Source organism: Sceloporus occidentalis, unplaced genomic scaffold (genome assembly GCF_023333645.1).
Source record: "Sceloporus occidentalis isolate IW3139 unplaced genomic scaffold, rSceOcc1.0.p SCAF_3, whole genome shotgun sequence".
Taxonomy (NCBI): domain Eukaryota; kingdom Metazoa; phylum Chordata; class Lepidosauria; order Squamata; family Phrynosomatidae; genus Sceloporus; species Sceloporus occidentalis.
This window is the reverse complement of record NW_028316983.1, coordinates 79,065,245-79,092,818: the sequence shown is the minus strand read 5'-3', so window position 1 is coordinate 79,092,818 and position 27,574 is coordinate 79,065,245. Positions and strand designations below refer to the sequence as shown.

General features: G+C 39.1%; 2 protein-coding genes across 8 annotated transcripts in view; one reads left to right on the top strand and one right to left on the bottom strand.

Moving 5' to 3' along the window:
* TTC39A (tetratricopeptide repeat domain 39A) overlaps window positions 1-13,705 on the top strand; it is a 57,623-nt gene extending 43,918 nt beyond the window's left edge. Inside the window, exons 13-16 of the mRNA XM_089515119.1 lie at window positions 2,835-2,946; window positions 7,358-7,472; window positions 10,506-10,622; window positions 12,800-13,705. Coding sequence (XP_089371245.1) covers window positions 2,835-2,946; window positions 7,358-7,472; window positions 10,506-10,622; window positions 12,800-12,920 — 465 coding nt within the window. The 3' untranslated portion in view covers window positions 12,921-13,705. The remainder of the gene's footprint in view (window positions 1-2,834; window positions 2,947-7,357; window positions 7,473-10,505; window positions 10,623-12,799) is intronic.
* A 4,123-nt stretch (window positions 13,706-17,828) lies between these two features.
* The window catches only part of RNF11 (ring finger protein 11), a 32,900-nt gene continuing 23,154 nt past the window's right edge, over window positions 17,829-27,574 (bottom strand). For all 7 annotated transcript variants that reach the window (XM_089515118.1, XM_089515113.1, XM_089515112.1 and 4 more), the window contains 2 exons: window positions 22,461-22,630; window positions 17,829-20,194 (listed from right to left, as the gene is read on the bottom strand). In XM_089515118.1, coding sequence (XP_089371244.1) covers window positions 20,023-20,194; window positions 22,461-22,630 — 342 coding nt within the window. In that variant the 3' untranslated portion in view covers window positions 17,829-20,022. The remainder of the gene's footprint in view (window positions 20,195-22,460; window positions 22,631-27,574) is intronic.

Genomic DNA, 27,574 nt, shown 5'->3' with positions numbered 1-27,574 from the left:
AGAAAGAAAGAAAGAAAGAAAAGGGGTGGCAGGAGAAAGATAGAAATGAGAGGGAAAGGGCAGAGGATACAAGAGCAAAAATGAAGAAAGTGGGATTTATTTCTTGGACTACAGCTCCCATAGTCTGTCAGGATTAGCTATGCTGGCTAGCGATGAGGGCAGTTGTCGTCCAACAACCTCTGGAAGACTGCAAGTTGATCTATTCTGCTTTAGAGTCTCATGTATTATTATGTATTACTTTATATGTATTATGTATTATTTCGTAAAATGTACGCCATAGACAGGTTCATTTTTATCTATTTTACTGATTGTATGTACAGCGCTGTATAAATCTACAGAGTTATATAAATAAAACATAATAAGAATAACAACAACAACAACAACAACATGTCAGTTTGGAAGCCACCCTCCTGGCTACTGAAGATATGCCCTTTATTATAAAGATATGAAGGAACTCTGAAGAAATGCACTCTGCTGATGCTCAAAAGTTATTGTGGTTTTTCATACTCCCAGGGCTAAACTCTAGCTTACTTTTAGGCACAGAAAATAGCATTGACTTCTGGGAGTTTTAAAAACTGTGATACATTTTATTGCCAGGCAAGCCGATGCTATAGCTTTTCACATTTTAGCACTACAGTGTGGACCCTCAGTATGATATCCGTGGATTTGAGCAACCACAGATTGAAACAAAGGAACGTTTAATTTTTAAAAATCTGTGATAGCCAGTCTGAGAAACGGCCCTGGGACCACAGTAGAGGTTGCTACAGCAAGACCCAGGCAAGTTGATGCCTCCCTCCCCACCCATGGAAGTCTATCCCACCACGAAGCCAGAGTCAGAACTTAAAACTCTTCCTCACTCCTTTTCCCACCTTCACATCAGTGGCGTTACTAAAGGGGTACAAGGGGTTCAGATGACACCCTAAGGGGAGGTGACGCCACTGCTCCTAAAATGTCTGCATTTTGGCAGAAATGGGCTGTGGCATTTGCCTGTGTCTCTTTAAAATGCTGAAGAGATGGCACGAGTGGGGTCAGGCTCAGTGGGAGGAGATAGTAGAGGCCCTAGTTTTTGTTTTAAAAAACCAACCTTAGAGTTTGGGTCTCTTACACTGCCATCTCACCACTCCAGCAATCTCCAGGCTACCCCATGTCTTTGGGTATATTTTTCCTTGAATGAACAAAATTATTTCAATATCCTCTTCCCTGTTTCTTTCATGATTGCACACACAAACAAGACAAGACAATTTCTATAATGCGTTCCTGAGAGCAAATTTCATTAAGCATGATTGGATGTGCTTGTGTGTAGACCTCCATAGGGATCCACAGTATCCTAGAAAAGAAATTGCAACTTTGTTCTACCTAATATAAAGGTCCAGCATTAGGAGAAATTCACTGGTTGCTTATTCTTAGTCTGCCTCCTCAGAGCAGTATTCCATTTCCATTAATGCAATCATACACATATCTACTCAATTAGTAGATACTAATTCAGTGGGATTTGGAGTCTAAGACTATTGCCATACTTCAGAAACAATCCAGTGTAATACCACTTTAACTATTATGGCTTCATCCTATAGAATCCTGAGATAGTTTGTTGTGGCACCAAAACCCTCTGACAGAAGGCTAAATGTCTCACAAAACTACAAATCCTATAATTACATAGCACTGAGTCATGGCAGTTAAAGTGGTATCAAACTGCATTATTTCTGTAGTCCAGAGTAATTTTTAGCTAAAGATTTTTAAAATTTTACAACAGTGTGTTATATAATTTTACATTTATTGTTAATCATGTTGTGCCCACTTAAAGGCACACATAGTATTGATTTATTGTGGTTTCACCCTGTTTTTCATTATTTCCTCATTCTAGTACATAAATCTAGTACATAAAAAATTTCTCTGCTTAAAATACTGCGGTTGTGTATTCTTGCTCACTAATAACGTGTGTACTGGGCCACACCCTTGACAATGTCCTCATGTTGCCTGGTCACACCCTTTGCATATACAGTCGGCTGGCCGTTTTTGTGCAGGATCCGTTATGGACGCACACATCTCAGTGAAAATGGAAACTCACCGATATTCAAGCCCCATTGGCTTGAATGTCAGTGTGTGCCCGCGAGCGCACATGGGTGCATGCCGTGGGCACACTCTTCATTTAGTCCCCCTCCATTTGCTCCCTGAGGATACATGAAGAGCGTGGATTTCAAATCCATGAAAATGGAGAGGCGCCTGTACACTAATTTTGCTCATTCACATGCCTTATAAATCACACGTCTTCCTCTGTGAAATGTTAGTGGGTATGGTATGAGATGAGATGAGATGAAGAAATAGCAACAGCAGGACTGGTTTTATTGTGGAGCTTGGAAGTCCTAATGGCTAAAGGGAGACCAGAAATGTTTTTATTTCAGGGAACAATGTGTGGGAAAGGAATGTAGCTGGATTATTTTTTAATGGTTCTTAGGAAAAACCAAGATAGACATACTGGCAACAGAAAGAGAGTGTCAAGACAATGAGTCTGGGAGCCTGTTGGTCAGAGAAACCAAATAAGAATTGTGAATTGCAGCTGTGAGTGGAAACAACTGAATCTTACAGAAATTTAAAAACTGATAATTAAAGGAATTAAAGCAAGACTTGAGGGTTGTGGATTTTATTTTGTTTTTTGCTGTAGACATCCACAGCTACTAAAATGGGGGTGAGTGACTGTATTTCAAATGTAAGTATTTACAGATGTATTTCAGTATTTAAAGTATATATTAACTAACTAATTAATAAATCTTGTTGGCCTAAGGCCCCTGTTCTTTTCACTGTCATATGCCTGTTCTCTGTTTCCTAATCACTTCTAGGAAATGATGTATATCTGGAATGGCTATGCAGTGATTGGAAAGTGTCCTCAACTAACTGAAGGTATTTTGGACTCCTTAATAGATGCAGAAGCAGCTCTGGAAAAACACCCAGGTACCCCATGTCTAATTTCAGAAGGTGCATCATTGTAGAGGGTGCAGCCAAATGGAGATTGTGGTTATCTTGTGGAGTCCAAGGAAGTTAAACCTGTTAATCTATTTTTCTTTCTTAAATCAGTGATGGGATTATGCTTAGAGAGTAGTTGATAAAGACTGTAATAATATTTTACTTTTACTTTGTTCTATTTCTCCTCTAACTTTACTACATCTTTACATTATTTGTGATAATTTGAAGAGGAATATATTTGCAACCGTTCAGTTTTAGATTTGGGTGTACTCTTGATAGTATGCTTTTCCTGATATAAATCTTTATTCTATAGTCTTTCTGCTAAAAGAGATTGACTAGTTCCTTTTAGGAAGCTATACTGTAGTTTGTATTCATGTTATGGAGGAGTGAAAGACAGAAGATATAAGTGGCTCAGACAGCAGACAGGGACGTAGCCAAGGGGGGGGGGTTCTTGGGGTCTGGACCCCCCCCCCTTCCATTAGAAAAATGAATGTTGTGTGCTGCTGTGCCGCCGCAGCCAAGCCCCATTATAATGGTGGCACTTAGTCTGGACCCCCCCTTCCTAAAATCCTAGCTACTTCTCTGCAGCAGAAGGACATAAAAGACAAACATGTGAACAGGATGGCAGTGCAAAACCTAAAGTAATTTTATTTAGATGAGATTGTAAACTTGACTGGCCTCATTGGCTTCATACATAGCTGAGGGTTTGGCTGTTCAGCACCCTAGTACCTCCCAACTGTCCCAATGAAGCAAGAACAATCCTGATTAATCCTCTGCTGCCTCTCTTTTTCAGCTACTTTAAAAATGTCCTGGTTTCTCTCTCCTCTTCCCAGTTTTCCTAGCACACACTTTTTTTAAAATTAAATTGAAAAGGCTCCTTACTCCCTCCAAAAAACACTCTTTCCACATCCTCTCCCAGAAGGCAGGGGACTTCTTGCAAACCTGTAAGTTACTTCCTTAGGCCCTTAACATATATTACTAGTTATGTTTCATCCTGAAGCCTCTTATAAAAAGCTTCCAGTGTATGATATATCATACCATGTGAAGCAGCCATTGCTATCATTAGCAATTGAAGAGGAACCCAGAACTATGAAACTGCAGGCGAGCAAGACATAAGAACTTGGCTAGAGCCAATTTAGGTCAGACTTAAAAATCTGGTGCTCTGCTGCAGTCATCATTGAAAATAAGAATGTCTTATCAGACTCTATTTTTGGAGTCACCTGTCAGCATTTTTTCTCTTTTTGCTAGCATGATTTAACGTGCTCAATTCTCCTCTCTTCTCCTCCTTCACAATCACTTTTAAGATTTTATTTGGAACAACTTGGATCAAACCAGTTTACTCCATCCCACCTAATCTTTTAAAAAAGAAATGTAAATATTTAGTTTTTCTCTTGCATGCTGACATTTGTCTATTGCAATTATTTTTCCCCTTTGCATTCTCTCGATTGCCAAGAGTCAGCTCGGTTCAGTACCAAAATTCTTCCACACCAAAATCTTTCCCAAGGAGGGAACAAACAGTGGAAATGAAAGTAGTGATCATTATGATTTGTGTATGACTGAGGCTGTGTCTTGTCAAGACCATGTTGCACCCTGGTCTGGAAAATGACATGGATGTGGCCACTAGAGGGAACTGGAACAGAGGTTACTACAGTTCAAGTGGCAGGTGCATGAGTCTGCATTTGGTGAGCTGTGCATCATGGGAAATCTGATGCAACAGGCACAGAAGGTGAAGCCAGCCAGCAGTGCATCATGGGTAATATCCTGATGCAACAGGTACTGAGTATGAAACCAGCCAGGTTTCATTGGTAGCATGGCTATCACATGGCTTCCAAGAAGACCACCTATATAAGGGAGAAGGTGACTGAGAGAAATGGATTTGAATCAAACACATAAGATTTAATAAGAGTTAGAAACACATGAATAGAATAGAAATCGTGTTAGACTATATAAACGTATGCTATAATTAAATTACATATATAGATAATATGAAACTACATATATACATGTATATTATTATAATCAATATATCTATTCTAATAGGATTGAGTAAAGCTCAGCTGTGGCCCTTTAACTGAAAGGGAATTTTATAAAAACATATAAGTTAGTAAAAGAAAGAGTTTTTAGATAAGCTTTTTATAACACTGTTATTTATTAAATATTAAATATATTGTTTTATAAGAATAAAGGGGGGTTATATCTTTGATAATAAATAAGATACACTTATAAAATATGCTGGACTTAGTTATTTTAAATAGTATTTTTTGTCTCTGTTAAGATTATCAAAATGGCTAAGTGTTCTGTTTAAATAAATAAATAAATAAATAAATAAATAAGACTGCACCTGGAAGTCAAGGACAACTTTGCAAAGAAGGAGGCAAAGCAGTTTTTGGAGCCAACTGATAAGAGAGCTGCATCCTCATTAAATGTCAAGAACACTATTTTTTTGGGTTGGGTTACTAAAAGTCAAGAGATATCCCCTTTTGAGCATGCATAATGGGGCGTGATGAATATTGGAACACACCTATGAATCTATAATGACTAATTTAAATGGTCATGAGACGTATGATGAGATATGTTATGGGTGGGGTTTTTACCTACATGAAAAGGTGGTCTTAAAATTGATCACATGTCTAGATCTGGCCAATATTGTAACAGAACATGTCTTATAAATACTGTGTAAAACCTCAGACGGTGTGCCTCTTGCCTGAGACACCCCTTCTTGCAAGATTGTAATGAATAAATTGGAAAATGCTGCTTCACTTGTTTTGTCCTGATTAATTTGTTTTGGTGCTTTGGTACTTAGAAAAAATCTGTATCTCACAGTGACTATCTCCATTGTTGTGGTCAGTGGTTGGCGAAGCATTTTGATGATCTGTATAGTAGTGAGTATTCAAGATGGCTGTCTCATACTCAGTGTAATCTTTGAGTGAAGTCTTGCTGTCCAGAGATTCATTTCTTGAAGCTGGGAGTTCAAGGCTGCAACCTACGCGTGGGAGGAAATTTCCTGTGGAGCTCAGAGCCTTCACAGAACCTTGGCTCTTTTCATAGACCTTCTTCTAGGCTTCCTGCCTGCATGCATTAACTCTGCATGTGTGCGTGCGAGACCCAGCTAGTTTCTATGTGTCCCAACATGTATACACTGCAGAATTAATGCAATTTGACACTGATTTAACTGTCATGGCTCAGTGCTATAGAATTCTGGGATTTGTCGTTTTATGGGATATCTAATCTTCTCAGTCAGAGAGTTCTGATGCGACAACAAACTACAAATTCTGGGAATCCATAGGATGGAGTAATGACAGTTAAAGCAGTGTCAAACAGTATCTGAGGCTGTTGTCAATTCTGTAATGTGACAACAGCCTCAGATACTGTCATAAATTCAATACTATCACAATCATTATTTCTATCAATTTTTATTTCTCCCCAATATTTGTTATTGTATTTGACCTATGAGGCATGTCTTGAAGAGTACTATGGCCACATTGCAATAGTTCACTATGTTCTCCCAAATTACATTAATCCCCAATATTCAAATAATGAGACATTTGGAGTTGCTTCATACCTCTTATTTATGCTCAGTTTTGACCATATAATATGTGTTTCTTATTTAGACATGGCCAAATTAAGGTGGTTTGCATGCTGGAGCTATTCTTAAAACATCCCCCCCCCTTTGTGCACATGTTCTAATCTTCCCCATTGGGTGACTGGTTTTACACTGCAACAGATCAAGCTTAGCAGCAGTGTGAGGCAGAGAGGAACTCTCTTTGGGACCAAAGCCAGCCACTTTCAGGCCAGTCAATAGAAGCAGTTCTGAGTATCTTTGTCCCAGCTGGTGTGACTGACGCCAGAGCCTCGGAGGCACCAATTCCCACATGCTTTCATTCACTCATCTTGCAATATATCTCATTGTTTCTGTGAATATTCCAAAATCCGTAGCATTTCTGATTCCAAGCATTTTGGATAAGGAAAACTCAACCTGTACTAGAAACATAGAGCCACCATGGTGCAGTGGTTTAGGGGTTGGACTAGGACCCTGGAAACCTGGGTTTGAATCCTTACTTGGCCATGGATGACCTTGAGTAAGTCACACACTCTCAGCCTGAAAGGAAGACAGTGGCAAAACTCCCTCTGAACCAATCTTGTGATGAAACCTTCATGATAGAGTTTGCCTTAGGGCTGCCATAGGTTGGAAATAATTTAAAGGCACACAGCAACTAGAAAACTGGGAGGGCTGGGCTGGGCTGTCAACTTTTAGCTACATTTTCCCCAATTGCACCATTGGTCATCCAGCCTTACATTGAAACAATAAGTAAATTGAGAACAGTGTGGATATGTCTTTTAGCACTTTCCCCCCCTCTTATTTTCACTATACAAAATTGCTTGCTGTTTGTTTTGTCAGCCACAGATATGTTTGTCGATGACGAGTGTGTCATAAAGCTGCTAAAAGGTATATGCTTGAAATACCTTGGCAAGATTTCAGAAGCAGAGGACCATTTTACTTATATTCACTTCAAGTAAGTACTTGCTTTTAACTGAAAGATATTAGTATGATAACAAATACTATTAATAATGGGGTAGGACAGGGTCTGTGGACCTCACTGGGTGCAGGGACGTAGCCAACGGGGGGTCCTTGGGGTCCGGACCCCCCCTTCCATTAGAAAAATGAAAGGTGTATGCTTCTGCGCCACTGCACCCAAGCCCCAATATAATGGTGGCACTTAGTCTGGACCCCCCCTTCCGAAAATCCTGGCTACGTCCCTGCTGGGTAACATCCCAGAAGAGGGGTGACACCCGTCCAAGCACCCACCACCTCACCCAGCAGGGAGAGAGAATGCCCAGCGCACCCCCTTCTCCTTGCCCCACACTGCTTTACTCGTGAGTAAAGCAGCATGTGGCAGGAAGGTGAGGGTGCGCCCTTTTGGTCCTGCTCCCGAAGCCCTGCACCAAAGCACCCGCATACCAGGTGTCACCCCAGGCTGGAACACTGTTAATATATTGTACATTGTGTGGTCCCTCACTTGTGCACATCACAAGAATCCAGCTCTGTTGTGTTCATAGTTGTTGTAAGCAATTCATCACCTGATGGCCAACTTTCTGGTAAGGAGCCTCTTTGTACTTAACTAGACTGCTTTCCTGAATAGCAGGCATGTATTCTGCCACTAGGGCCATACTTGCCAGCTTGGTAGAGCCCATCAGAACTTGCACATTGATGACATATCCTTCAAAATCTTGGGATCCTCTCCACACCATAATGAAGTGGCAGTGTAAAGCTTTGTGGGGGTAGCCAATAATAACTGCACTGAATTACTGAAACCTTGGAACAGGATTTATTGCTGTGTAAATGGACAGCATGAAAAAGCATTTATGCCTTTAAGGCTAATTCAACATATTTTGGTATGACTGAATGTGCAAGTTACATGAAAAGAAAACAGATGTGGATGTAGATGTAAAGATGTATCATCAGTCTCTGTCTTAATAGACCTTATGTACGTGACTGTATCCCAGTACCATGCCGCAGTGTTGATTAAATCTGTGGCTGTGATGATTCAGTGTGTAAAAAAAGTGGACATACTGTACCACTACAATTCACACTGTGTAGTATAAATGGAGACATAATGATCATGCACAGATTCTCCCAGAAACTTATCATTGTGTACTTCAGCACAGATAATATATGTTGAGCCTGCAAAGTGTAGATTGCAGTAATGACCTGTGCAACATTTACCTTTGAATTTCAAACAGAGAAAATAGGATTACAGTAATGTACAATGCTGGTGTAATTTGTTTTCAGATTGACTTGTCGGCATATCATCAGCATCATCATGTTGTTTTAAATTAGTGCCTGTTCAAAAAATTGCTCAACACATAGGAAATATTCCATTAAAGCATAAGTCAGAAAAATACAAATCCATTTGCACTCTGAATACCCATTGATAGGCCTGGCCATGCTCTGGTTCCTTTTTTTCAAAGAGGAAGTTAACAGTGTTAAAATTTTCCCTGCAGATGCCATCTACCATTCATAGAACATAATATTTAAATCAGAGTGCTTGGCTAGTATTTGAATGTGGGATCTCCCTTACTCTACAGTCCTGACCAATCTGGAATTCCTACCAAATATAATACGCTCAAATTTAAATGTTAAATTCCTAAAGTACTATCCTGAAGGCACCAGATCCTGTCTGATCTTGAAGCTAGGCAGGATCAGTCCTGGTTAGTAGAATAACAGGTATTGTAAGCTGAGTTTCAAAGGAAGGGAATGACAAACCACCTCTGAGTATTTCTTGCCTGAGAAAACCCTATGAAATTCATGGGGTCACCATAAGTTGACAGGTGACTTGAAAGCACATGTTCACACATAAGGGAAGGAGGAGCAGACCGGGCTCTACAGGGTAATGGTTATTCCAGCTCAGACATCAGGTGGACTGCCAGGCCCAGGAAAACCCAGAGGAGTGAAGACAAGCAGCCACTCAAAGGGAAGGTATTTTTACCATACATCAAAGGAGTCACAGACAGAATATGCAAAGTGGTGAGGAAGCACAACCTTCAAATGGTTTACAAACCTACGAAGAAAATCCAGCAAATGCTTCACTCAGCCAAGGACCAGAGAGACCCTCTCACAGCTGCAGGAGTTTACTGCATTCCATGCAGCTGCAGACAAGTCTACATAGGGACCACCAAATGCAGTGTGCAAACAAGAATCGAGGAACACAAGGGACATTGCAGACTGGGCTATCCAGAAAAATCAGCAGTAGCAGAACATGCCACAAACCATCTTGGCCATAAAATACAGTTTGAAACCACTGAAATTCTGGACCATGCCAACCACTACCATGTCAGGATGCACAGGGAAGCCATTGACATCCACAAACACCTGCACAATTTCAACAGAAAAGAGGAAACCCTTAAAGTAAACAAGGTTTGGCTACCAGTCATGAAAAATAACAAGATAAAGACTCAACAAATGCAAATAAGAAATCCCCCAGCAGACAATGAGCACTAATCAAGCAGACACTAATCCTCTTTTGCAGACCCACCCACCCTGAGGCCTGCCATTAGCAACAAAACAATACACATGCAAATCACTCCTGCCTTTCCAGGTCACACAATATATATACCCAACTCCTTTCCAGGCAAGCATTTTCTGAAGATGCCAGCCACAGATGCTGGCAAAATGTCAGGAAGAAACTCTTCTAGAACATGGCTATCTAGCCCAAAAACCCCACAAAAACAGTAGACAGTAGGTTTCTCTACTGACTCCTCCCTCCCCCCCCCCAAAAAAAAAAAAAACAGCACGTCTAGCTAGCCCGGGCCTAGAACATGGCTTTGTCTGTCAATGTTTTGGATGTTGTGTTCAAGAGAGGAGTCTGAAGCTCAAGTGATGTACTACAGGATGGTTTTTTTTTTGTGCCAGAAAATAGACTGTTGAACAGCCTAGGATACATTGACACAAATTGAATTTGTTCTTGTCAGCCTCTAATTAGCTCTTTCATCGCATTTAGAGCTGTTGTTCATTGCACTTGCATTACTATTTCTTCTTTAACCTACAGTGAAAAGAAGATCAAATATGATCATTACTTAATTCCAAATGCCCTGCTTGAACTTGCTTTATTATATCTGGACCAAGACAAAAACGAAGAAGCTATAAAGATTTTGGAGAGAGCAAAGTAAGCCTGTTGATGCACCCATTTGTTCTTGCAGAGTAGATGTAAAATGGTGGTTTTAAAGTATGCAAGCATTTTGCCCAAATTGGAAGAGCAGCCCAGTTCAAAGGGAGCAAGCCCTTTCAAACTCACTTGCCCTTTAACTGGAATTCACACATCCCCTAGGTTTTGATAGATGATGGTTTGCAGTCTCCCACAGTCTCCTGCTTTGAGTGACAACCAGGTCTGCAACAGCATAGGGATTCTCCTGTACTGCATAGACCAGGTGCCATGTGCAGTAAGAACTGTTGACCTTCATGTTAGATGTTCATACCACTTGGCGAAAGGGTATTTGGAGAGCCTTTATATGGTGTCCCAACAAAGACTTAATTTAAAATAGGTTGGGCCTAATTAATGCTATCATTCTGTTATTACTTTGCTATAACTTCCTTTCTCAGGAATATTCTCTTTGTTCCTCAGTGCAATCTTATGGATATTTACTTTGCACTTAGTCCCACAGGCTATCCGGGCTGCAATGGTAAAACCACTCAATAAGAAACAAGACCCATTATATTAATGAAACCAGTAAATGTAGTATCAACTTCAGTACTTAACATTATTTTTAAACAGAGGCAGGACTTTCTGAATGTTCTCCTTCAGTATGGGATAGGCTACACATTAGGGACATTTCCTGATTAAGCCACTAAACATTTGAATGAGATAATTAGAAAATTTCTACTTGTCTGTGTTTTTGTAAAGAAGAAATAAAGCATTCTCCCAAGCTTATCACAGAGGATACAGTTCCATAATCTATAGTACAAACTATTGGACTCTATAATGGTCCATTATCTTGTTTAGTGTATGAACACTTTGTTTTGTGCTGTGACCTTAGCAAAGCTTTGGAACTCCATATATACACAGTGTTCAAACTGGGAGTTCTGAATGTGTAGCCTTCATGTTTCAACAGGTCCTAAATCTAGTCTCAGTTAGAGTAGACCCACTGAATCAATGGAGGCTCGTTATTAACATTTACTTAAAATTTCATTACTTCAGTGGTTCTACTCTAGTTGGGTCTACCAAAAAGATTTGGGTCCTGGGTGTCAGGTGCACTGAATGAAGCAAGAATGTCAGCTAGTGGAAAATATAATTGATTACCTGCTAATTTGTAGCTCATAAGATACCAATGACACTGGTTTCTAGTTTGTTTTAGGGCCCAGTTACATGGGAAGGCATTCCACATAATAGCCACAGCAGAGGAGACAACTTCACTGCACTGCAACCAAAGAAGTCTCATTATGCCTTGGCAGCGTACACAGAGCTGCACATCTTCCCTCCCTGTAGAGACCAAAGCTGACCATACTTACCTTTTAATATGTAAAGAAATAAGAAAACTCTACCTGAGATCCCAATGAGTTGCAGCCAGTCAGAATAAACAATACTGGACTAGGTGGACTAAGGCTATTAATCAGTACAAGATAGCTTCATATGTTGTTAGGACAATTTCGTGTTCAGTAAAAATACTTGTGGGTTTTTGTTTTTATTACTGCTCCCACATACTTTCTTGCTTTATTCTGCATTCCTGGAGTGAGGGAGGATATTTTAGATTTTAGATTTTCTTATTTGGAACTATGACAGAACATGAGACTGCTTTCATAAATGCAAAGTTTTAGACTTTGTTGCAATTATGGGTAAATGCCACTTGAAAGTACAGAATTCAAAGATATAGTCTGTAGAATGAGTATGTAGAGAGATCTTGTAGCACCTTTTGAGACCAACTGAAATGATCAAGTTGGCAGTCTTATTGGGACTTATTTCTGAGTAGATATGCTTAGGATTGCACTGCTGGACTACACTTGTTTAAATCCACTTACTTGGGAATAGGGAATAGTGAGCCTAGTGGGACCTCTTTCTAAGAAGAGATATGTAAGATTGCTCTGTTGAAATCTATTATGGGCTTGGTGTTTGTCAAAGAATTATTTCTTAAGAATACTTTTACACTGATAAATGCTGAGTATTGAAACTACAAATAGATAAACAAAGAGCTGCATTGTTCTAACCGTGTCTTGGTTTTAGAGGAAGCAAGAAAAGAATTTGGGAAGAACCCCCCCCCCCTTCCTAAAAATTATTCTGTTAAGCACAGCAATATAAAGGCAATGAGAAATCTGCTATAGGTCTTTCACAAACTGTCTGTTTTGTTTCAGGCAAAATTACAAGAATTATTCTATGGAAACAAGAACACACTTCAGAATTCAAGCTGCTTTGCACCAAGCCAAATCCTCCCCAGAAAATGGTGTTCATTCAGTAGAAACTGTAGTTTTATAATGTTGGTTTTTAAAAAGTGATCTTGTTTTACACTGAGTTCTTCACAAGAAGACCTTACTGGCAATACTATGAGATGTTTTTCATTTGTTACATTTAGCACTATATATGTTTAATTTTACAATATGGAGGAATTATCACTAAAAATTGTTACTTCTTTCCCTTAGGTTATATCTCAGAGCTTGGCTTTCATTTGTAATTTTTTTTGTTAAATTCTACATACCTGTTTGAGCCAAGATCCTCTTGAATTCCTCCACCAGTGTGATCATGCCAGCAGAGATAGAGGTGATAGATGTGGCAGCCAGAATCTAAGGATCATGAGTGAAGCTGCAGTGAGGGAAGGAGGGAGATATAACTGAGAACAGGAAGAGAAGACCATTGGCTTCCAGTCTATTCTTTCCATGCATAGCTTCAGGGGGTAGGGGCAAGGTCCTTGGAGACAAAGTGCTCTGGGGGACATGTCCTGGACAGTTGTCTGTCCCGTGGCACTGGTGATAGTCAAGCCAACCTTCTCAGAACATCAGAACATCAAGGACCTCACCCAGAAAGCTGTACACTGGAGGAATAGTCAGCTCAATGCCAGAAGCCTTCTTATCTTGCTCTTTCCATGAGTGTGGAGACAATAGCCTAAATGATGTTGTTACACCTAGCTAGACTAAATCCATTGAATCACTGTGTATTTCCTATGTGTTGACTCTCCCTTCAATAACAGATGGTAGTTATCACTAACTTAACAGCCGCTGTAGCAATTAGTGTAATGGACTGTTATAGTAGTATAATATATCCACAGGATTCCATCCTAAATTAGCAAAGACTAGTAATTGTACCAGATCAGTTTTGGTTGTGAATGTCAACTGTATGTTTAAAAAGATGATGAGACTTTTTTTTTTAGTCTTTCAAGTTTGGCATTCATCTTTCTGATAATGAAGGACCAAATTACATCCTTTAGAGTTTTTAAAAATATCACAATGTAGTATTGTTTGAAATCAGGAGTGGGTAAAGTGGAGCCACATGCAATCCTACAAGGCTGTATTTGCAGCTTTGGATCCCTTCAAATGCCCCAGAAGCCTCAGTAAGCAGTGACATCACTTTTAAATAGGTTGCAAGGACCTTCTGCTTTATTTAATATTTTAAAAAGTTTTCAAAGCCAGAAATAGACTTCCAGCCATCTCTCTCTCTCCCTTCTCCCTTTTTGGTCATTATGTTAGTCCGTATCTGTAGGTATTTTCTGTTTCTCTCTTCTGCCAGGTTTCTGTTAATACTGAAGAGGCTAACAAAATACTCAAAACAGTAATGCCTTTATTCAGACAATCAAAATGCACAAAAGACATGATACAAGCTTTCACAGTTTCACTGGCTTCTTCATCAGGCAAAGGTGTTAAAAATCATACAGGAAGAAAAAATGACATTGGTCACAGTTTTGTCAAGGTGTTGTTGCCGAGTTGTTCTGTGTTGAGATGTTGTGGAGGGATATCTATTCAGGCAGGGCCCTCCCCCTTTTGGCCATGTGGTGCTGGGGTCCAGGAGATAAAATTCTCTTAGCAATACAAAAAAGTACTTCCTCTGAGATCCAAGGTGTCTCTGTTCTTCGAAGTCACAACCACCTTTGTTAGGCAGAGAACATGAATCTCTCAAGACAGGCCTCCATGCTTTTGCATTAGGAAAATGTTAGGTGCTTATATGGTAAAATATGTCCAATGAAGTCCCTGTTTTTTGGGGGAAATGCTTTATCTTTGTTGGAGGTAGAAATGCAAATAGTAAAGTTCCAGTCCATTCCCTCTTTAGGTTCCCATGTACCAGATAAAATGCAGTATCTTCACATTCAGGAAACATATTCAAGGGTAGCCATGTTAGCCATTTTGCAAAGTACAATAAAATCCAAAATCCACAAAACAGTGATATCTTTATGTGACCAACCAAAATATACAATATGTGAAGATACCACACTTTTTCTCCTGGCCTCTGGGATGCTTTATTCCTAGTGCCACACTGCAAGAAGGAAGAGAGGCCTGCTTGCATAGATCTCCCCACACCATCTCAACACAGAACCACACCAACAACATCGTGACAAAATGCATTGACTAACATCATATTTTTTAAAAACGTCTTGTATGATTTTTAACACCTTTGTCTGATGAAGAAGTCAGTGGAGCTTCCAAAGATTGCTTCATTTTTTTACATTTTGGTAGGTCGAATAAAGGTATCACTGTTTTGTGGATTTTGAATGTTATTATAATTTGTAATATGACCAACACAGCTACCCCTGAATATGCTAATATACTGATAATAGAGAAATTATTTAGCAGCATGATGCTGGTGCCTTGTTACAGTGAGGCATGTGTTGTGGACTACCCCCCCACCCCTACTCCCCACCCCCCAAAAAAGAAATTAAACCTGAATCTTTTTCTGGAAGAAAAGCCATATTAGACAATATGAAAAGAATTGGATCTTTTCAATGACTATTAATTTTATTTTTCTGATAATGATATGAGTTAGATTATGTTGTGTGTATTGTGAATGTTTACAAGATATTTTACAGAGCAAAATCCAAGATCCAGCCGTATCCTTCCACAGACGAGGTGGTTTTTGTCAGTAAGAGTACTTCTGCAGCCCTTCTGTAACACCTGGACATTTTTGTTCTTCTCATGTGACCTGCCCATATATCTTCTCTGGAGCATTTCCTTTCCTCTAGAACAGGCTCTTTCACACTACACAATTACAGTTCTGCGATTCAGTTTTAACTGCTGTGGCAACATCCTATGAAATCTTGGGCTTTGCAGTTTAGGGAGGGGAATCCAGAATTCCCAACCAGAGAGCTCCTTTAGTGCCTCACCAAACTGAAAACCTTAGAATTCTATAGGACACTATTGTGGCAGTTAAAGTGGAATCATAGCGCTATCACTGTATTGTAATACAAAAGGGCACCTGGTGTTTCCGCAGCATTAATTACAGTATTCTGGATTGCAGCGTACATAACACTATTGTGATTCTTTCACGTGTTCTGTAAGCATTCTGGCAAGAAGTTGCTTTTTCTCCATCCAGATATTTCAGATCAACTGGGTGCCATTTACCCAATTATATTCCACAGAGCCGAATGAGCAACCACAAGTGAGTGTTGCACCAGTAGGTCTTCCTCAAACCCAGCTGCTGTGTATGACAAATGGTCTGTACTATCTCATGTTTCACCTTTCAAGTGTCTGTAGCGAAAGGAAACATATAGCACATGGGATTTATCTTTCCAATCTAAGGTTAACCAGGAATGTTCCGGGACTGCTGATTCAGGTGTTTGTCTGGTCCAGTACAGCTTCTGGTTCTTGTAAACCAGGCAACACTTTCCTGAATAAGAATTGGTACTTTTCTTGCAAAAATTGAGGTCAATTATTTAAAATGTATTCAGTTTCAGAGAATATGGACTGTAGAGAAACCTAAGCCTGGGGAGGTGTGTCAGTTCTGCTAGAAAAAATACTTGCACTGAAGACTATTGACTGGATGCAGAATATTCTGACTAGATGCTGAATAGACATACATGTAATGCCTCTGAGAACATAACTCCCTTTGATCTTTGTTTATTGGTCATAACATTAAATAGTTTGGTTCAACTTGAGGTATGTAACATGTCTTTTTTCTCTTTAAAATATCTTATTGACTGGTTCTTTAGCTCAATCAAAGAAAATGTCATTGCTGAATCTTTGGGGAATTACAGGTAAATATTTATTGGATGAAGCCATAAATAAAAGCAGGGCTTCTGAAGGCCTGAAATAGCACAGCAGATTCTGCAAGGAGAGGAAGTTCCCCAGGAACGTCTTTACAGTGAAGACAATGAAACACAATTGTTCCATCCAGCTGCCTTACTGCCTTTGTTTACATCATGTGTGGGACACCCAAACTGCAAGTCAGTACATCCTTTTAGAGCCAGGTCCCTGATGCTACTTCACATCCATCCCAGATTTTAACAACTCTAGGAATTGGAAAATAAAAGCAGGGCTCCTGTAGGGATGGGATTTCTGCTGGTGGGATCCACAGTCTAATTGATACAGTCACAACGGGTGTACCTTTCGCTCTTGCTTGTCCAGCAATAATCAATAATGGAAAGTGGGCACACCCAACAGTGATTAAAATTTTGAAGAAAATTGAAAACTTTCTGAAAGAGTTTTTTGTGGGTTTTTTTTGGGCTATGTGGCCATGTTCTAGGAGAGAACATGGCCACATAGCCCAAAAAACCCACAAAAAACTATGGATGCCAGCCATGAAAGCCTTCGACTTCACTTTCTGAAAGAGGTCAGCCCAAATGAATAAACTTACATGATGAAGCATTAAGTACAGAAGAATTTGTTGTTTCCTACCATGTTTGGCAGAATACACAGAAAGCTCCAAATACATACCAGGCATTGTTGGCTATACTTCAGAAGGCAATGGCAAACCATCTCTGAATATTCCCTACCCAAAAGACCCTCTGAAATTTGAGGTCACCATAAATTGACAGGTGACTTGAAGCCACGTATACATGCACCATACTAGTGAATAAGATAATCTGATTTTATCCAATAATCTGTCATTGCAGTGAAAATATGTAAATGTCAACAACAGAGTATGTAGCTTTGTTATGAAGTGAGTTTTGAAACCTTTTTATTAAAATTTGGTTTAAATTTTAGAACTAGAGGGCATAATGCAGCCAATGTGAAACACCAATTGGTAGGCTCAAGAACATTTACAAGTAGTTTTTTTCTTCTGAAAGTTTCTTCTAGGGCTAGTCCTTTGTATTTTATTAAATAATTTAATAAAAATAGGAAGTTCAAAGGATAATCTATAAAAACAGCCTAAAAACTCTACAAACTAACAACATACTTTGTCATAGCACTTTCCTCCCCTTCAGTTTGTGTGCCTTGGAAGAAACAACAATGAACATGAAAAAGGTGTTTAAAAATTGTTCATTTGCCAGTTTAACAATCCAAGGTAAAACAGAAGAATGTCTGGCAATACTTGACAAGATAGACATCAACATTTATGGAAAACAACACATGGAATGGTAAGATAGTATGGTTTACTATTAAAATATTGCACAACTTCATTTCTTAATCAAATTTACTTCCTGCAACTGAGAACAAAAGAATTAAGGGTTGGGGAACTGTGAAGGGTTTCTTGCAGAAATGTAAATAATCCTAAAACTACTTGCTTTAAACTGTTTTCTACTGCAATCAATGCACCCTTTTGACTGTAACAGCTGTGACCTCCGTGGGAACTGATCTGGAGTTCATGGTTAACTGTCTCACCCCAATTCAGTGATCTATTCCAGGTATATTGAAATTATACCTATTCCAGGTATACTGGAATACCTTTTAGCACGCTCAGTCTGTCCTGTCCATTAAAATGAAAGAGAAAGCCTGTTTTCATAAGATTTGTGTGTATACACTGGCATACATACTGAGATATGCATTGAGGCATTTTAATGATAATCTACAGTGCCTTTTTCTGCAGGATAATAAATAAGACATTATGCAGGTTTTTGCATACTACTAAGTAATCTTGCAGAAATTACTGACATGTCATTGCTCTATACTGTTAAGCATACAGTCTTCAGTGGAGTAGTTTGTTTAAATACATTTCTTAGAATCATGTAATCAACCAAAAACAGTCCTCAGTACAGTATACTGCAGTTAACTAGAGCCTGCATCTCATGCTAAACTAAAAAGACTTTGCAATTTATTGGCTTTAAGTCAAATGTATAAAAGTTACATTAAAGAACATTTAAGAAGACAAAAACCCACATGCTAAAAGGATAAAAAAATATTTCTTTACAACTACACTTTCTTTGTATGACTGTCTACCAAGTACTTTTTTTAGTTTCAAAAAATTTACATACTTGGAACAGCCTTCACCAGCTGCAGATAACTTGCTTGATCACTCCTATGCAGTTCTGTGCCAAATACGAATTTTACGTTTTTGTACAAAACATAAAATATAGATTTTCACATCTGCCTTATAGACTGTTATACCAGCCAGCAGAATACAAAACATACATTTAATACAGACTGAGATACAGTGTGGTCTTGAGAAACTAGGAACTACAAGAATGAGAGATGCAGTATCCTTTTTTATATGGCCCAAGAAGGAATTAAAAACTAATTTTGTGTGTTTGTGATAAGTAATCTTTATCTTGTCTTCATCTGTATCCTGCTTCATTTTAACTTGATAAATGTAAAATCAATTTGGATATATTTGATTCTTGCAAGCTATTTAGGCAGAAAGGAAGTGGTAGAAGAGAAATCTAGAAAGTTAAACACTGTTTTGCTTTCTGATTTATTTAATACCCTCACATTAAAATGTCACATAGAAAAGAGATAGTGCATCTCAAGTTTGCTTATAAACTAGGAGATCTTTTTTGAAGTCCACATAATCCTGACTGCAAACAAAATATAGCACTTTTATAACAGGTTATAAATAAACTTGTTTTCAAGCATTGAGCCAGCCCAAACATAAGAATACACTATTTAAAAAGACCTAAGGCAAAATGGATTCCATTTCTCATGGATAAAAAAGAACTGTGCAAACAAGCTTAAAACTATTTTTGTGCCAGTGTTATAAAATGTTGTTGTTGTTTTTGTAAGTAGAGCATTGACCCAGGAAATACCAGGAAACTTGTGAAGCAAACCAGACAAAGATTGCACCTTCTTTAGGAGAAAGGATACCTCAACATCTTTTTCTTTTCCTTTATAGTGTGCATAGCTGAGCACTTTGTATCACTATGCCTTTTTCCTCCTGGTAGCACTCTAATTCATTTCATTGATGCTTAACAAAATATCTTCCTGGTGGTTTGAGTCCACCAACTGTGTCTTTAACATCTACTAGTACTTACCTATTTTAAGCACTGGATCAAGGCCTTACAAAAAATAACACCCTATTATTTCTATAATCCCTAAAACATATTTCTTCCTCTCTCCCTCTGTCAATACCTGCAACTATTCAGGATTTTTTCTTCTTCAATTGTTAGGAAACAAGCTTTTATTGTGCATGATTTTATTTCCTAATCTCTGATTCTTTGGGCAGAATGACAAAGGACAAAACCCATCAAGCTGGATGTTTTCCAGATCAGAAGAGAGGTTCTGGCTCAGTTAGTCTCGTAGGATGACAATAATGCTGCATCAACTGGCTCCATGCAGGAAGGACATGTGAAAGATCTCATCAACCAGTCATCTATACAGTCCAGATGGTAAATATGCATGCATGGCAGGAATCTGATAGGGTCCCCATAAACAAAGTCCATCATACAGATCACACATCTAGAAGGGAAAAGGAAAAGAAAATGGAGAAAATCTGAACTCAACTGAATTATTAATCGACAAGTGGTCCAACTTCCATGAAAGCACGAAGAGAAATACTGAACTCCCAATACTGGTAGAATTCTGGTGGTACTGTAGAATATTCTGCTACAAGTATACACTAGTTAATTTAAATGAATGTAAAACTCAGAAATGATTCCATAAATGTTCCAGTTAATATTATTTATTTATATTTACCATAATATAATTTATTAAGGCAATCATTCTGTGCAGTTACATGTGATAAAGCTTCATTGCACTTATGAGTACATATGAATGACAGGACTATGTTGTAATATAACTTGTATATTATCATTAAGATACTGTAATAGAAGTTACATCACAGCTGACAAAACACTCCCTTTATTTTATATTTTTCAGATTATATATTATTTTGAATTCAAACAGTTTTTTAATATTTTTTGGTTTATTGTTTGTTTTAGGGATGTTGGCTTTTGAGTACGCTTACATATTCATGAGCCATTAGGAGTCAGTATCATCCAAAATTCACAAAACAGTGATACCTTTATTGGGCTAACCAAAATGCACATTGCTTGCAACATATGTAATATGCATTTTGGTTGGCTCAATAAAGATGTTACTATTTTGAGGATATTTTGTGGATAATCATCCTTCCTGCTGCAGTGGCAACAGACAGTTTCAGAATGGTGGGCTGCAGAAAGAAATCTTCCATAGTATTTTGTTGTGTGCATTAAAGTCGTTTCCAACTTATGGCAACCCAATCACAGGGCTTTCTTGGCAAGTTTCATCAGAGGATGTTTGCCACTGCCATCCTCTGAGGCAGAGAGAATGTGATGTGCCCAAGGTCACTCAATAGCATAGGGCAAAAATGTAAGATAAGCTGTTTGGGCAAAAGATGATGAGAAAGCATCAGGTGAGAAAAATGGAATGGCAGGTATAAACGTGATAGTAAGCGTGCTTTCAAACGGTCAGCCCCTAGTGCAGTGGTTCCCAAACTTTGGTCCTCAAAGTATTTTAGACTTCAAGTCCCAGATATTCTAGCTAGGTTGATACAATACCTAGGAATTCTGGGAGCTGAGGTCCAAAATATCTGGAGAACCAAAGTTTCGAAACCACTGATCTGGAGTTCATAGCGCTATCAAGTAAAATTGCTATTCAACCTATTCCTGCTCAATGGATACTCTGCTAAGAACCCCACCCCAAAAGTGGTGGGAATACAGGGAAAGGAGAAGATGTGGCCATCCAGAATTTCCTTTCTGAGAATGAGGCACTGTACTTGCACCATAAAAATCTTGGCTGAAACTTCCCATAATATCAGAAAACATCTGGGAATAAAAAACTGTTTGTTCAACAAGATTTTCAAGTCTATGACACCAATCTCTTAGAGGAAGTGAGGGGTGATTTATCATTAAGACTGGCAGAGAGCAATGTCCACCCCCCTCTTCTCCTGTTCAGCCACCCTGGAACAAACCAAATTGTTGCAGCTCACTGGTTCTAGGCATCTTTCCTGTCTGCCTTATGACTCTGGACTCTGCATGCAAATCAGGCATACTCAGGATCCTAATATACCTATTCCAGGCAAAAGAAGGAAAGTTCTATCTATGTCTCCTGTTCTGCCTGGCTTTCCTAGAAAAAAATATATAGAAGAACTGAGAGACCATTTGCTGACACCTTCTTCCTCACTTGAGTGGTAAAGGAATTCTGAGCACAGCCACTGGAGTACAGTAGAGCCCAGTGTTGTGAGGTATCAGAGGCAAGCACATACGCCTTATCCACCTGTGGTGTGACAACACTGAAACCAGCAGTAAACAGGTAGACATTTTAAAAACATTTAGGAGTTTACGTTACATGTTTTAAAATTTATGATGTATGTAGGTATACTGCGCTTGAGATGTATATTGGAATGAGAAACTGATGTGATTTTTTTAAAATAAATAAATAAATAAACTTTTTTCCTCTTTTCTGAAAAAAACCTGACAATTTGGAGAACAGAGGAGCAATTTTATGTATGGAAGGATGCATGTATGTGTGTGTGGTGTTGAGCCCCCTCCCCGCTTTCTGTCCTCCATTTGTTTTGGACTTCAGCTCCTAGAAGCCCCAGCCAATCTGGCCAAAAGTCAGGAATTACGGGAGCTGAAATGCAAAGCACTTGGAGGATTAAAGGTTGGGAACCAAATGGGCACTAGTCAAATAGACTCCAACTGCTACTAGGCAAAATTACCATAAAAACTGATATGTGACTCACTCTCTGATTTTTTTCTCAGAACCATCTCTTCCTGGGTCGTAGACTCCTTTCGGCAGATGCTGTATAAGGCCTATCCGTTGCGCTATCCTAATTTGTTCCTCTTCTGTGAGCTGTGTTGCTAGACGGGTCTGGCTAGGAGTCGGATGGTAAACTGGAACTGGAACCTGTTCCTAAAATTAAGAAGGGCACAGAGAAGAGAAGGAAAACAAATAAATTTCTTTTTCAATTTTAAGTTCATGGTGGAGAGAAAGTGCAAAGTACAGGAAATTATATTATTCATATTATTTTCTGGCAGAAAATTATTTATATGACACTTCCACCTTTGCCTAGTTTTATGAATTAATTATACAGAACAGAATAGAATAAACAACCATGCCAACTTCTCTGGGAAGCTGGCATAGGTCTATTTTAGGTTGTTTTCATCAAATAATATTTAATTTTGTCTCCAGGAGTTCTCTACGGATTAGTTAAACAGATGTATAAACTTGACATGAGAACTGGCAAATTAGGCTTGCATGCTTTGGCTAATTGACTGACTTATACCTGCTAACAAAGAGAAGGTGATGGATTTCAGCTTGTAGCTTATGAAAGGGGCCCCAACATTATCTACTTTTTAAAAAAAGCAGTAATCTGGAGTTTATTAAAGATTTAACTAGCCAAACACAAGTTCTCGCTAGCTGAAAACAGACGATAGTTGGTGGCTCCCATGTCAGTCCGGTGGTGAATTCATGCCAGATTTTAGTCCAAATTTTGAAGGAGCTGGAGTGGATTCACTGCTCCGCTGACATAGAAATCACCAGTTGCCACTACACACACACACACACACACACACACACACACACATCTCCACAAAATTTTTAGGCATACACTTACTTAAAGTATTAAATAAGGGTTTATGCCTTGTAAATATTTGATTCAGATAAGAGTTTAGGTAGAACATGAAATTAGCAAAATTACTAACCAATTAGTACCCCTGTTGAACAAGTTCATGTGGAGCAACTTTAAATATTTTACATCACAAACTTACAGTGTCTGTAGAAGTAAGAGATATAGCTGTGTTAATCTGGAGTATCAGTATGCAAAAGGTCCTGAGTGAAAGAAGTAGTAGCATTAGCTTTTACAGACTTGGGCTACTGCCTCAGATGAGGAAGTAAACTAAGATCCCTTTGCTTACAATGTTTGTGTTCCCTGTGGAAAAGAGAAGAAATAGCTATGAAGTGGATGGAGAGATTCCTTGGTTTGATAGCTTGTATAGGAGGATGTAGGCTCTCCTATTTCTAGGAAAGCTTACCAAAACCTCTGACAGATAAATCAGAGGAAGACAGACAACTATATTGAAGTCTGGTACCCATGTATGAGCTTTAAAAGGCAAAACAATCATAAATGAAGACAGCACTGTAACATCAATTGGAATAAGTCAAATACTATGGGAAAAAGTCATTTAAAAACATTTACTACTTTAAAACATAGTTAAAAACTAGTTATATTGTGAGCCGCCTTAGGTCCCTTTTTGGGGAGAAAAGCAGCATAAAAATAAAATAATAAATACATTAATAAAAAACCTGTAGGCAGAACTATCCTCATTAGTTGTCTTAAACCTGTTGTTAAAACGACCTTCTGTTTTAACTTGTTAGTTGTTTGTATATGTTTAACATGCTGAAAAAGAGTATAGAATGTAAACAACATTCTATTGTCTTCTTTTTTAAAAAGAATTTGGGAAAATATGTTGGTCCCAGGCAACTTGCTAGATCCAGATTGGATAATTCATGAATTGAAGGCAGCAGGATGGAAGAAAGGGTTAGAACAGTGGTTTTCAAACGTTTTACCTTCGTGACCTCCCTTTACACCTACATGCAGACATAGAGCTCCTCCCCAATGCATGGGAATATATGAACAAAAATATTTTGTTTAGTGTGTATACTTTCATTTGCACTTTCATATTTATTCATATCTTAACATTTTTTATAAGGAAATAATATTCAAATGAAAACAGATTTAGTTAAATTAGGTTCCCAATCTTTTTGACTCACTGAGCTCTTATTTTTATGGTGGAGCCTCTAAGAGGCCTACCCTATGTCTTACAAGTTAATGGTGTTTAGGAGTATATATACAAATATATTAGTATTCTTTAATTTCATTCAATTTTTATTTCTTTCATATTCCTGGAGCTGCTGTGGAGCACCTGGAAAGTGCATGCCGAGCCCTAAGGGCTCCTCCAAGCCAAACAGAGCAATCAGACTGTTTTAAAAACACAATCGAAACAGCTGTGTCATGCTAGTATTAAGTTGCCAGGTAGCATCTTTTCATGGGTATTTGTTCTTTCATGTAAAATGCAAATATCACCACAAGGTTAGGCTTGCCATATCCCGCCTAGGGGGCGGGACTTTCCCGGTTTGGGGCGGGTCTGCACAGTCCCGCCCCGGTTTGGCCCCACACCTGGGATTCCCCCCCCAGCCAGGCCCTGGAGGCGGCTCCGCAATCGCAGAGCCTGCTCCGCGGTCGGGGAGGAGGAGGAGGCTGCTTGCCATCGCAATCGCGCAATGACAGGCGGCCCCCACACTCCTTCCCGGCCTGGGAGCAGGCCGAGGCTTCCTCCCAAGCTGGGAAGGAGAAGGAGGACAAGGTTTTAAAAAAAGGTCCTACATTTTTAAACCTTGTCCTACATTTGTCCCGGTTTGGAGGTCCTCAGCTATGGCAACCCTACACAAGGTCTACCTGAAACTTCCAAGCAAGACTGTTTTTTAACATCTAAATACTAATAGACTGGCATCCCTGTTTCATTTAAATAATGCTTTCCCCTCCTAAACTAGAAACAGATGGATAGAGGAAAGATGCCAGATGGCCATCTATTAATCTACAGAGGAAGGGGCTTACAGGCTTCCCCATTTTGCTCTTGACTGTGTATCCTTCAGTTCTCATCCAGAAGTGCTCCTTTATTGTAGGGCAATTTAGTTTTGTGATTAATGGGGGGGGGGGGGGGCTAACTGTATGAATATCCTGACATTTTCTCTATTTGGCATCTTTCCCACTGACAGGTTAGAAACAAAGTTGAAAGAACAAGAATACTGTATTCACCGATAAGGCCCAAACCTGGGTGCAACAGTGGCAGATCCATTTTCTTAAAACAGAACTTGGACAATTTGTTTTAGGACAACAGCTTCCACATTTGCCATGGCTACTGGGCACTGAAGTTTTTAAAAAGATAACTTTTTCAAGCTCCTTTTCAAACTCAGCGGAGATCAGGAGATGTGTAGCATGAAGGAACTATATTACTTCTCCTTTTCCACCCACCCCCCCAAAAAACCCCCACCTTTTATCAGCCCTTCTCCCATCATGGGCATCTACTGGCCAATGGAGGATTGGGGTATCAGAATTGCATCCATTTATGTTTCTATAGGACAGGTATATAGAGACAAGGCATTCTCTGAGACTTCTTGGGTGTCCTCTGGAGGTCCCAGTGGATGACATTATTGAGTGTGTTCTGCTATAAGAACATAGTTGGGCTTTCCACTGTCACCTCTTTCTCCACTAACCAGCTGAATGGTCATATTGAGAGGGCTGCAGCAGGTGAAAGTAGGCAGTTTAGTCATCATGCAAAGTTGGTTGAAAATTCCAAACTCCACAACAACAAACGAATCACTTAACACAGGAATAAATTGGACTAGTGTCTGTGTAAGCCACGAACAGGATGCTAGCTCTCATTTTTATATTCAATGGGTTGGAATTACAGAAAGTATAAGGTATGATTTAGGAGTAAAAGGCTGGGGTGAGTGGGCAAGGCCACATAATGCTATATTAATTTGGAGCCGTTCCCCCACAGTCTGCTATGCCAAGTACTTTCCCCAGAAATGGTATCACTTCTGATACTGTATCCTGGCTGAAGGAAAACAGACTTTCAGCAAAGTCTGTGAGGAAGTAAATTACAAAATGGAGGAAAGGGGTCAGTTTTGCTCATCAGATTGCCCATTTTGCTCACTAGCGTGCCCCTAATGTTACTGACCCATGCACCCTCAGAAATGGTAGTTGATCCTGGTTTAAACACTCAGATGAGCCACCATCATATTTATCCACCTAGACTGTAGGTTTTATAGACAATAACTCATCAACTGTGCAGCTGGTTCTGCCAATTCATTAAATATTATACTTTAAATTTAAAGTTAACAGAAATAAAACGAATAATTGAAGCCTATTAAATGTTTAGAAAGAAATCCTCTTTTCCCCTAAGCTAAATAAAGGTTAGCTTCTCACCAATCTATGCCCTTGAACCCATCATTTTTATGTCACGAAGCAAGCAAGTATTTTGTTTTTGCTGTTATTGAACAAATCTGGATCTCCATTAAGGTGTAAAATGGTGATGCTAGTGAATGCTTTTTATACACAGAGGTTGTCCACTATGGATATTTATCTCCCTGCAAGGAACTAAATATTCTAAAGACACCAGATTCCATCTGATCATGAGTGGGAGACTACCAATAAATACCAGGTGCTTAGTAACTGGCAAAATTTCCTCTGAGTATTACTTGCCTAAGAAAACTCCATGAAATTCATAGAGTTGCCATGTGTCAATAAGTGACTTGAAGGCACACACAAGCATGCAATCTATTCTACCCAGTAAAGAGAAGCAGAAATGTTTTAGCACAAGGATAGGGAAATATGCCCTTCCCAGTGTTATACTGCAGCTTTCATAAACTACAGCCAGTATAGGCAATGGTGACTGAAACATCCTTGACAATAAAGCTGATGGGAGAATATCTGGAGGGTCACAGTTGCCCCTTCTTAGTCTTAGTCATGGGGTCCCAGGTTCACCCTCAGCCACTACAAACAAATCTGTTGTTTGAAAGCCTAGGCAGTGGAAACCAATCTTATTGTACTGTAGAGAATACTGAGCCACCTGGACCAACGTTCTGATTCAGTATAAAAGATGTTCCTAATGAACCTGATTTCCCCCCAGCTTTCAAATGCAAAACAATTTCATTTATGTACTGCATGACTAATGATTCCATAATACGCTGAAAACAGGTCAGTGTTAGCTCGGGAACTCGTAATCCTAGGATAAAGATTATCTGAAGATTACTTTACTCAATATAATAAATTGATATAAAATTATGCATGTT